This window comes from Polypterus senegalus, unplaced genomic scaffold, assembly GCF_016835505.1.
Source record: "Polypterus senegalus isolate Bchr_013 unplaced genomic scaffold, ASM1683550v1 scaffold_4632, whole genome shotgun sequence".
In the NCBI taxonomy this organism is placed as follows: Eukaryota; Metazoa; Chordata; class Cladistia; order Polypteriformes; family Polypteridae; genus Polypterus; species Polypterus senegalus.
Window position 1 is genome coordinate 14,253 of NW_024379053.1, and position 12,515 is coordinate 26,767.

General features: G+C 42.2%; 1 protein-coding gene and 1 long non-coding RNA gene across 2 annotated transcripts; both read right to left on the reverse strand.

Moving 5' to 3' along the window:
- Nucleotides 1-2,589: 2,589 nt before the first annotated feature.
- Nucleotides 2,590-5,072, reverse strand: LOC120519784 (zona pellucida sperm-binding protein 4-like). Its single transcript, XM_039742599.1, has 10 exons — nucleotides 5,047-5,072; nucleotides 4,809-4,970; nucleotides 4,552-4,739; nucleotides 4,176-4,273; nucleotides 3,974-4,101; nucleotides 3,632-3,821; nucleotides 3,408-3,555; nucleotides 3,163-3,238; nucleotides 2,834-2,956; nucleotides 2,590-2,730 (listed from the first exon to the last, which is right to left on the reverse strand). Exons 4-10 carry the CDS (start codon nucleotides 4,238-4,240, stop codon nucleotides 2,609-2,611), a joined length of 852 nt encoding a protein of 283 aa, XP_039598533.1. The 5' UTR covers nucleotides 4,241-4,273; nucleotides 4,552-4,739; nucleotides 4,809-4,970; nucleotides 5,047-5,072; the 3' UTR covers nucleotides 2,590-2,608.
- Nucleotides 5,073-5,208: 136 nt separating this feature from the next.
- Nucleotides 5,209-5,602, reverse strand: LOC120519785. Its single transcript, XR_005631661.1, has 2 exons — nucleotides 5,410-5,602; nucleotides 5,209-5,330 (listed from the first exon to the last, which is right to left on the reverse strand). It is a non-coding gene; the product is annotated as an uncharacterized LOC120519785 (long non-coding RNA).
- Between the last annotated feature and the right edge of the window lie 6,913 nt (nucleotides 5,603-12,515).

The window sequence follows — 12,515 nt, forward strand, 5'->3', positions numbered from 1 at the left end:
TTGTAAGTTTGTAAAAGAAATATATATAGTTTGTGTGCATTTTATAAAAAAAAAGTAAAAAATAAAAAATATAAATATATTTTGGCTCATAACTTGTATTGACTATTTTTACATAGAAATGTGTATTTTTTTATTGTTTTTATTATTTTTATAACTAATAGAGTGACACTGTATGTAGATATAGATTCCTTTAGGTGTAAGCTGTCAGTAGAGCCCTCATTGATATCTGTGGGTTGAAGCATTCAAAAGTTATTACACTTTTAACATACGTTCCAAAATGTGGATAATGGTCCTCTAAAACCCCTGGGCATGCCCACATAAAAACTGGTGTAAAAATGTCATTTTTACTGGTATTCTTTTCAAATTTGAAATGTGAGTAGTCAACAAGTTATTCTGTTGGTACATTGTGTGTTTCTGTCCTCACCTACCTACTGCAGCTTTATTTTCCTTTATTTTCATAAAAAAACTTAGGCGAGAACACAAAAATTCGTTTTTTTTGTGAGTTCTAATGTGCATAACTTTTGATCAGTCACACCTACAGTGATTCTGACTACTAAGGGTGAAACTAGAGAATGTTACCTTTACAAAGAGACCAAACATGTGTTTATACTCCAGATAGTTCAATAACAGCAATGATTCTAATTTGGAGAGGTCGAATTACAAGCGATTTAGCAAAAATGACCCCGAATGTTATTCAAATAAAAGTTTGCCTCATCACTGAACAAAATCTTCTGCGTAAACTGAAGGTCCTATTCCACTTTATGTTTTGCCCATTCTGCAAATTCAGTGCGCCGATCTGAGTCATCCTTGTTGAGATGCTGCAGTTTGTAAGGGTGCTATTTGTGAGTAGCTAATATCTGCCGAAGGGATGTTCGACTAATGCCACTCTCCAGTGACATGTGGCGAGTGCTACGCTGTGGGCTCTTGCTGAACGAAGCTAGGACAGCCACGGATGTTGCTTCATTAGTGAGAGTTTTCATGCGTCCACATTCTGGCAAATCCAACACTGAATCAGTTTCATGAAACTAACTGTAGCATGGGAGATGGGTGGTCTCGTAGGGTGTCTTGCATTGAAATCTGCTGCAATGACCCGGTTACTGTGCTCACCAGACATCAACACAATTTCTATCCGCTCCTCATGTGTTAACCTCTGTGACACGACAATGGCTGTACACAGAGAAACTTGTAAATGACTCATGAAGCAATAAAAGTTAGGTTAAAACCAAGCACACCATTGTTTTTCTTGTGAAATTCCCAATAAGTTTGATGTGTCACATGACCCTCTTCCTATTTAAAACAAAAGGTGTATCCAAAATGGCCAACATCAAAATGGCCACCATGGTCACCACCCATCTTGAAGTTCCCCCCCTCACATACTAATGTGCCACAAACAGGAAGTTAATATCACCAACCATTCCCATTTTATTAAAGGTGTATCCATATAAATAGCCCACCCTGTATAAAACATTGTAACACTTGTTTAGCAGGAGCGTCCGCTGGAAGATGCAGTATATACCTGGCCTTACAATTCTTCAAAGAGTGTAAGCCCGTTTTTGGGACTCTGTCTATTACCCATTGACTGCTGTAGGCAAATCAAGAATTTAAAAAGGCATTCAATGCTGATAGAATACAAAATATAACAAAGAGGTGTGACACCAACCAACTGAGGAGGGCACAACACTAAATGCCATTTCATTTGCACTCAGCAGCAGAGAGTTGCAGTATTCCAGATGTGACAAGAGCACAGCTTGGACCAGATGTTGGACAGCACACAGTCAGCTACGATCTCACCTTACTGATATGCTACAGAGTGAATCAAGAATAAGGAAATGTTTCAACATAGTCATGGAAGGACAGGTAGTCACTCCAACACCATCCCGAAGGATGAATTGGCAGATGTTGGCGACAGAGCAAAGATGGAGAGATGGTGTGCTTAAAAACCACACACCCAAAGTTCACTTGTTGGTTATATGCAATGAGCAGGAATGTACCACATGTAGCAGACGGCACGACTTTAAATCAATTACAGGTACTTTTGCACCATAGCACTAAGAAACCCACAGGATGGGATGATCGTGCCTAGTGACATGAGGCACAACGGGCCAGACCCTGATCATTGAGCCAATCAAGCCATGCCAACCTTTAAAGCAGCCATACTGGTGTATTTGGTTAGCCAACAAGCAACATCACCAATATGAAAATGAAAGTTGCCCATTTTAGAAACAAAGGATCCCAGAAAAAGTAGATGAATGTCAGCTCAAAGCCTCCATGCGATACCATGAGCTGCTCAGGGTATAGAGGATAGCTCAGACACATCCCAGAGTTAAACAGAAAGCAGTCCTGTACAAGCAGACAGTTCCCTGGTCGTCCAACAATCCATTAAAAGCACTCCTTGAGTAGACTTGGCAAAGATGGGATGTGATAAGTAAAGGAGGCCTGCAATAAATGCAACAAAAGAGTTCAAGGGTGGGTTTACGGCTGAAGTGTAGGTCACCACCCATTTCATAAAACAAAAAAAATCGACAGCTAGAGCTTTAGACAAGACCCACAGGTGTCACTCCATTTAAAAATTGCACAAGATTCCAACCATTCATGAAGAGCCTTTTATTTAAAAATTCAGATTTACTTTCTGCTTGTTCAACCTTCTCAAAGCAACTATAGCTAAAACCAGGATCAGCATCAACATGGCAGCTACAGCTCCCAGCACCAGGTATCCAGTGGGAAGAGAGGCTGTGGGAGGAAGACAAAGGACATTTACTCTCCAAGCCATACAGTAAAGGATGAAGACCTCAAGCAGAACTCTGGACTACTCTAGAAGGATCAAGATGGTTACCTTTCTGCTCCAGTCTGGAGGTTTGCATACCGTCAGCCTCAAAAACCACAGGACCACTGTGAATGAGCACATTCTTCCTGGATGAAGCAATTTGTTCCACCTTTTCTGCAGCTCTGCCAGATCCTGGGAGAAAAAAAAAAGTTTAGCTTCACACACCGAGCCCCTTTACCAAGCAGTCAACCAGATTTCACACCCCATGTCTAGGAGACAAGCAGTCTCCATACCAGTGTGCAAAGCATCAATGACAAGGCACTGAATTACTGTAGTAACAGCGACACCATGTCCTACAAAACAGACACCACAGCCAAAAACTGCCACGGGCTACTTACTTCTTACAGGGCAGCTCTGAGTACAGGGGTCTGTGGCAGAGGGATAGCAGGCAGCAGCAACACAGTAGATGAAGATCTACAGAGAAAAGCCAGGGACACAAATCGTGAAACCACACAGCAGAAAACTACGGACCTCACTGGTGTGGATCCATACACCCATCTCCAAACTGAAACCAACCAGAGTATTTCAAGCAAGACCACAGAAACAACAAGGCAGGATTAACCTTTGCCACAAAAACACCCACCTTTTCAGCCAAGGCTTGCCGAGCTACAGGATCCACAAAAGCAAACATCTCAAACACAAATCTCTTGTAATGACTTGGGTAGGCTACTCCAGATGTGCTGTCCACTGTCACCAAGCTAGTCAAATAGTTGTCCCCTGCGTATGGGCACCTGGGACAAACAGACCTCCAGTTAGCATGGACCAGCCACCCTCTTCACCTCACCCTCCCACAAGGTGGTCACCTACCCATTCACCAGAAGGCTCCACTGGGGCTGGCTGGAAGCAGAAGGTCCTGGAGTGACCCAGCAGTCCCCTAGAGTCAGCACAAGGTTAGGGTCAGTCCTGTTCACGATGTGCACTTCCACAGCCACAGGATCCCTCAGAGTTTTGGTCACTGGGTAGTCCGCATCCACATAGTAGGAGCCATAGGAGGAATCTGACCATGGAAAAGAGCAGAAATTACTGGAAATATCACACCCTAACCACAGGATTCTCGGAACTACAAAAACTACCAGGCTTTATTGTACCTTCAAACCATTCTGTGAAAGGTATGGAAATAAAATGATCATAGACCCCACCCAACAGTACCTGTTGCAATGACCAATTCCAGGTCAAACGGCCCTTGCTCTACTACTGGAAGAGGTGGCACCACAGTATACACCTCAGCCTCCACTTGCACATCCTGGCTTCCCGAGTAGGTGCACTGGAAGAATAACCTGAGGAGAGAAACACCACATCACAGCAGGTAGAGCACATTTAGGGTCAGAGGAAGCAGGTTCAGAAGCCTTACTTGTAGACACTGTCCCTGGTGATGGAGCCCTCTGGACCACTCCTCACAGTGATGGCAGCAGACATGGTGTTCTGGTAAGTCACATTGCCACCAGAAAGCTGAAACAGGGACATTAGAATTACTGCCTTCTATGAAGTCATTGCAGGGGGTTTCCATTTCTAGCTCCTCAGTAAGACATTTCTAAGGTCTGTATGGTCCAACAACTTTAGAACAAACCTCATCCCCTTTACTAGGGCAGAATAACTACAGAATGAGGACTAATATTAGATCCACCACAATCCATCAGGTCTAATACAGAGATCTGATTACTCAGCTCTCTGGCTTCCTATGGTTGACAGAGTGCTTGTTGCTGCACATCACCAAGATGGAGTCTCACCTGAACTGTGCTGCCACAGGCACTGACTGGAAACTGGTACAGGACAAAGCTGGACAGGCTGGTCACAGGGCTGCAGCTGGGGGAACTGCTGTCCACCAACTGGATTGACCCAAGATCCAGGGAAGGAAGGGTCACTTTCTCAGACACCACCACCACAAACTGGCCATCCAGGGTGCACTGCACAGTCACTGGACAAAGCAAACAAGCATGAATATCCAGTAGCTGCCACCTTTGCTCACTCACCCAAAACCACTCACCATCATTGGCATAATAGCATGGACTGGTGCTGCTGCTTGAATCATAGCAACAGTTGCTGGCTTCACAGTCTGCTTGAGTGATGGATGAAGACCCTCCACAAGGGAGCTTCTCGCTGTCCACAACGGCACATCTATCAGACGGAAGCTTAAGAACTCGACGACCTTTTAAAAAAAATAAACCCACACTTTTTTATATATATTAAAAGACTCCATGTTCCAACCCTGAACAGAAGCATACCTGGCTTAGGGCATGTGAAGGTTTCACATTTGTTCGAGATCCAACGGCAATGGTTACGACGTACTGGGAGCCCTAAAGTGAACAGGAGAGGCTCAGACCACAAATGACATACAGCTTAATTTAAAAACAGCAAACAACGGCTGAAACGTCGGCACTACTCACCTTCTCAGACGCATAACCGTACGTTGAAGAAAAGGGCACAGTTAGTGTGGTGCGGCCAGACTTTTCACGGATGACAACTCCTGGGAGATTGTTGGTCACCTTTACCAGTCCAACACTCGTCTCTGAAAAAGATAGTTTACTAGCTTTACTGGAATACGAAGGCGCTGACAAGTCCAAGTACCGAGGACACGCCACACTCACTTTGAAGAAAAACGGTCGGAGACCCGGCAAATGACAGCATCATCGTCTGGTCACCATCGCATTTTTTGGTCAAGTCTCCTGACGCCGCATAAACAAACTGCACCCCCATCAGGCAAACGACCAGCCAGAAAAAGCACCAACAATCCAAACGTGCCATGCTGTGAATTCGCCAAACAGAAACACCACACGAACAAGAGAGCGCAGGTTTAAATCATCAGCGGCGGCGGCGCGCAAGTGACTCGTTAGTGAGAAAGCGCGGGAAGTCTGAGGCACTCCTTCTGCTCGTGCGGCTTTAATGAGCAATCAGCACGTCACGGCATCGGACTGATATGTCCAGTAGAAGACCGCGTGTAAGTGACCGCTCAGCAGTGCGATCTTTTAATTTAGTGAGGGAAATCAGGAAATCTCAACTAAGAAAAAAAAAAGGAGAAACGTGACAGCTATAGGTACGAGTATGTCTAGGGCTTTGTAAGGTTTTGGAATGACCCGTTAATTAAGTACTGATTAATAAATCAGAAGAAAGAGGGTCTTCCTGAATGTTTTTTTTAATTCACAACGTTTTTGAATTTTGGAAACTAAATGACTAGAAGTTAGTTCAGCCGTATTGTTTTAATTGAAATTCCTTCCGGAAATGATGTAGAAGAAAAAAAACCTCCATAAAAAAATATTATCTTTCACATACTTTCTCGTGGTTCAACTTTTTTAACATCTATTTCCCACTTTCATCTTTCTCTCTTCATTTTTTAGCATTCCATTTTAACATTTTATTTCATTTCATTGTTTAGCACGCATGTTCTAGTATTTGGAGATGAGTTTCCCGACAACGGCGAATCCTAATAACGGGCATTTTTTTTTCTTTCGTTAACGTATGCAGTCACCGTGCCGTAAATCCAGTTGTTATTTATTTTATTTATTTTTTCTTTAGCTGTGGGGAATGAAGGGGATTTTTTTAGACATATTTTACTTTAGATGGTATTCAAGCCCTCTCTGTATCCTTTAATTCCCACCCCTGGTGCAGTGCGGACTTCTCTTCGTTGATTCGCCCCACTTTTGTTTCTCACACACAAGGGCATCGCGATGTCATCGGAAAGTAGAACAGGGGGCTCATCGTTTCAAAAATGAAAGTTTTTTCACTGATGCGTGTGCCAGTTCTTTCCTTTGCGTTTGTCCACGAACCAGTCCGTGTCCGAATTTAGCCGCTTTTAAGGGCTTTGTCGTATTCGGTTATTTAATTTCTATGTAGTGTTTACCTTATGTAACTTTTCACAAGTGTATTTATTTCCACTGATGGGTTAATAACGAAAACATTTGTCAATTGTCAATCAACGACTTTGCAGTGCGTATAGCATGAGATGAGTCCTGGAATAAAACAAAATGTAGCCCATATTAAGATAAATAAATGAATAAAATTACTTTTAAAAAGTCTTCAAACATTTATTAAAATGGAGCTATAATAAACCGAGCGTAGAGCTGCTTTGCAATAAGCTTTTGTTCGTCAAATATTTTGTGTAAGAGGCTGACACTGGTCATGATTTTTTTTATACTAGGCTGACCCGTCTTTTAAGGCGACCGACTTTTAAGTTGACCACTTCTTAAGGCAATTCAATATGTAGATCAATCTGATATTTTATACAAACTCATTAATTTGGTATACAGTATTGCATTTGAGCAGTATTACTTTAATACTCGTAGTTTCTGTTATTTTTGTGATGAAATTTAAACTCTTTTTCTATATTGAGGTCGCCCTTTTGAACCCCTGATATTTACTACGCGGTGTGGCATTTGTACTCCATCAACATTAATTATTTCCAGAGACATAATTTAGTGTATTTTTCCAGCGCACAAAAGCAAGGGAACGATGGGAGCACCAGAACTCTGCTCACATCATGTCGCTTCGTACCGCAAGCTGCAAGTAGTAAGCCTGTGATAAGCAGAATACCGCTACGCTTTCCACTCACGGGACAGAAGGACAATCCCGACCGCTATAGTAAGAAAGAAGAAGAAGAAGATATCGCACAGTCTGGAGTAGAAAATCATCTTTACCTGGAAAAACGAAACTACAAATTTCATCGTGCATTGCAAAATGGACGGGCGTGTGTGAAACTCCGCGCCTGCGTAGCACTCAAGGGACAGAAGGACAAACCGACCGCTTTTATATAGAAGGATGATGATTTGAGTGGTCACTTCAAGGCAAGCGGGCAGCAGTGATGGAAAGTAACGAAGTAGAATTACAATTGTTTCTGTTTTTTTTTTTTTTCTGTAATTTTATTTACAAGATTTATCTGCAGAAACTTTTTACTTTTATTCCACTACATTTTATAGCACATATCTCAACCTTCCAGTCAGTTACACTTCTACTTGGCGATGTATTTTTACAGTCATGACTACATGAGTAGTTTCACGAAGCAATAAAGAAGTCCTACAGAAAGAAGGGTGTACAAAATTCCCTGATATTTGCTGAACCGAGTCAAGACACGCCCACAAGACTATGCACGGCGTTTTGTTTCTGAATTGTAACGCGCTCACAGTCTCTACCTGCTTGTTTGTCAGTAACGCACAACACACAGTTACAAAAGTTAACAGCAAAGTTTTTTTAATTTAATTATTTATTTATTTTTTTGCAGTGTTCACTGTAACTTAATATCTTAGCTATTGTTGCAACTTATGTTGATATTCAGTGCAAGTATACAAAAGCGCTATTATGGCTATGTTTGCTATTTGCGAATGAACATATTGTTAAGTCTGTGCACTGTTGACCTTTCAGGAGAGATGAGTTGTATATTACTACGCTACAAGACGTTAAAATATGTTGATTTTTTCAGTATTAAACGTAAAGGTATTTTTTTCTAAACGAATGCCGTCTTGGGCATCACGCTGTACCTTTAATTCTGGTTAATAGTGCTACCTACTGGTTTGATTAAACAATACGTAGAGTTGAGATATGTTTTACATTGCTCTTGCTGATTACTATGTAACTTTGACATTTAATTAGTTATGTTCATATATGTATTCCATCGGTATTTATGCACTTATTGTATTCATTTATTTCTGTTTAGATACCACACATGTATACAAATCTATCAAAGTACCTGAAGCAAGCTGGTGAAGGGTGTTATCTACTCTCTGGTGTAGGTGCGGTTCTTTCTAACCAAAGAATTAGGCCAGCAAGTGTACACTCAGCACAGTAACGTACAACTGTCACTCACAGTGGAAATCGATTGGCGAGAACAAACAAATCGATTCAGCATTGCACTCCTCGTGAGTGCTAAACGCGCGATCCCGCTAAGCCAGCCTCATTCGTTTGTAGTGCTTCAATGGATCGCCGTCATGTCTGTGGTTGGTGGCCACTTTATTATGTGGTAAAATTAGCCAGTCTGTCCAAGCATGAACTCACCTATAGAATGACAAAACCGCCCGATATTAGTGAAACAATACCGTTGACGCACCACAGAGAGATTTCCTTTCACTAATCTAATCTGGTCGAATCTAATCTAATGTAAGTTTATAATTATTCCCACCCTCCATCTGACAACCAGTAAAACACTCAAGTGCTGTGATTCTTTTCATCTTAAGACCGGGACAGAGGAGGAGAAAACAGACAAGCTTGTGAAATGAAGGGACCGCGGAGCTGGTTTGATCGAAACCGAAAAAGCAAATGTGGCTTAAGAATTTGATGACTTTCGGGGTTTTTTGAGGGGTAAGACAATCAAGTCGGGATGGGGAGCATGCACTGGTACAGCATGTTACCGCACCCACCAAATGACAAAACAGCACGGGATCCCAGTTGGCAACCCCCCAGGCAGACATGCGGTCCAGTCCCACCCTCCAGAAATGACCTATCTGTCGCAACCAGGTGTTACGTGAGCGAACCCTTGGCCTGGTCCAGCCACTCAAGTCCTCAATAAGGATAATCCTCTGGGAATTGCGTCACATGGCCATAGTGTCTACCTCAGTGAGGACTTCACTTGAACACCACAGTGCTGGCCAAGAGGGCTCAACAGCAGCTGGACTTTATGAGGAAGAGGAGGAAGTTTAGTATGTCGACTAAGATCCTCGGCATCTTTTACAGCTGCATTGTTGAGAGCATCTTGACCAGCTGCATCACTGTGTGGTACGGCACCACTACTGCTATGGACCGCAGATGCCTGCAGAGAGAGGGAAAGACTGATGAGAAGATCACCAGGACCCCACTGCCCTCTCTGTAGAGTATCTATAACAGAGTCCGCAGGAGATCTGCCTCGACTCACCCCCAACACAAACTGTTCACACTTCTAACCTCAGGCAGGAGGTATCAGAGTATGAAATGCAGGACTTCCAGGCTAAAGAACTCTTTCTTTCCCAAGGCCATTAGACTCCTAAATAAAGGACTGGAGTTTATAACCGCGGTCCACCTCATTCTATCGACCTCACACCACTGTGTTTGACTTGTCCATCACACACCAACCTGCACATTACACTTTATACTTCTATTCTGTTTTTATACTTTATGCTGCCTCTGTTACTTATAAATAATAAGAAGCAGATAGATAATGTTTATCTTTATATGTTGGTTCTGTTATTTGGTGAAGAAAGAATTTCATTATACTGGGAAACGTGTTTCCTTACTGTGCACATGACAATAAACTTTGAACTTGAACGAGTGATGTAAGCTCCCTTACAATGCAGGTCATGTGCCTCATTTGGGACTCCAGGAGCAACAGATATTCAAACCAGCGGGACCCCAGGATTCTCTGAAGAGACACAAATGACAGAGTCCAGTTCTCGACTCAGGTCACCGGATATCATCCATGTCTCACAAACAGGGAGCACCAGGACTCTAAAGACTTGGACCTTCATCTTTTGAAGATATAAGGAGAACCACACACCCCTATCAAGTGACCTCATGACCACTCATTCTCTCAATCCATCTACTGACTTCATAGGAAGAGTCACCAGAGATATAAATGTCACTGCTGAGGTAAGTAAACCTCTCGACGAGGTCGACACTCTCTCCGCAGACACACTGCTGATGGCCGTGCCCAAGAAGTCATTAAAGGCTGTTTGGTTTTTATCAGGACACTCACAAGGCCAGACACTCAGACTCTTCACTCAGTCTCTTACAATACAATACAATACAATACAGTTTATTTTTGTATAGCCCAAAATCACACAGGAAGTGCCGCAATGGGCTTTAACAGGCCCTGCCTTTGACAGCCCCCAGCCTTGACTCTCTGAGAAGACAAGGAAAAACTCCCAATAAAAACCTTGTAGGAAAATGGAAGAAACCTCGGAAAGGCAGTTCAAAGAGAGACCCCTTTCCAGGTAGGTTGGGCGTGCAGTAGGTGTCAAAAGTAGGGGGTCAATACAATACAATATACACAACAGAACAATTCCTTAAGACAGCATAATAAAAATTTTAGAATTACGGTTTAACAGTAGATGATATGACATAATTAGGTTTGGATATTTTTAGAGTCCTGGAGACCTCATCCATCTAGCTGCATCTCCATTTGGCCATGCCACGGCTGAAACATTGCTCGATGAAAGGACCCTCTTTCCCATGATTCCTGTGATCCTCCATCAGGGATGACTTTACCATAGGCAGGCAAACAACTTGGCAGGTGGGCGTGGCACCAATGGCCACATTTGGGTACCGAGAAAAGAAACAGAATAGGTGAGGGTTAGTATTCAAATATAATTATCATGTTACTTATGTTATAGTGCTAATGACTAACAACAGAGATGCAGTATGTACAGTTAATCAGCAGCTCTAGTCAGGATATGCTAAACTGAAGTAGTGAGTCTTCAGCCGGGATTTAAAGGCTGAGACCGAGGGGCATCTCTTATGGAAGCAGGAAGACCATTCCACAGTTTAGGGGCCCTGTAACTAAAAGCTCGACCTCCCACTGTTATTTTATTAATCCTTGGAATCCTAAGCAGACCGGCATCTTGAGATCTTAATGTGCGCTCAGGTTTGTAAGTCATGATAAGTTCAGACAAGTAAGCCGGACCTTGGCCATTTAATGCTTTATATGTTAAAAGGAGGATTTTGAAATCTGCCCTAAATTTAACTGGGAGCCAGTGTAAAGATTTAAGAACTGGGGTTATGTGTTCATATTTTCTTGTTCTTGTAATAATTCTTGCAGCGCATTTTGGATTAACTGGAGGCTGTATAGAGAACAGTTTGAACAGCCAGTGAACACCGCATTGCAGTAGTCAATCCTACTAGAGATAAATGCATGAATTAATTTCTCACAATCCTGTTTATTTAGAAAGCCTTAATTTCCTAATATTTTTAAGATGGAAAAACATGTTTTGGACGACTTTGTAATATGCGCTTTAAATGACATGCTAGAGTCAAAGATAACTCCTAGATTGCGGGCTGATTCAGTAAAATTAATTGGGATTCCAACTGAGTTAAATGACGACAAAATATTGCTGTGATCAGCGTCATTCCCTCCAACAATTAACATCTCTGTTTTATCTGTATTTAAAGACAAGTAGTTCTCATTCATCCATTCCTTTAATTCACTAACACAACTAATTAAAGACAACATCGGAGAAACTTCATTTGATTTAAATGAAAGGTATAACTGGGTGTCATCTGCATACAGTGAAAATTAACATTATGTTTCCTAATGAGAGATCCCAGTGGAAGCATGTAAAGTGAAAACAGTAAAGGTCCCAGTACTGAGCCCTGCGGGACACCATATTGAACTTCTGTGTATAATGATGGAGTACTGTCAGCACATTTCTGTACATACTGGAATCGATTTGATAAATAAGAACTGAACCAAGCGAGCACGGGCCTGTAAGCCCAACATCGCTTTCTAGCCTGTGCAGTAAAATAGAATGGTCAATGGTGTCAAATGCTGCACTTAAGTCCAACAACATAATTACAGTGGAATTTCCTTCATCAGAGGATATCAGAATGTCATTTACAACCCGTGTTAGTGCCGTTTCTGTACTATGACCAGTGCAAAGCCAGACTGGAATTTCTCAAATAAATTGTAATGCGTAAGGTGTGACTGAAGCTGACTGGCGACTACTTTTCTAGTATTTTAGAGAGAAATGGTAAATTTGAAATAGGCCTATAGTTATTTAGTATGTGTGGGTCTAGGTCTGAC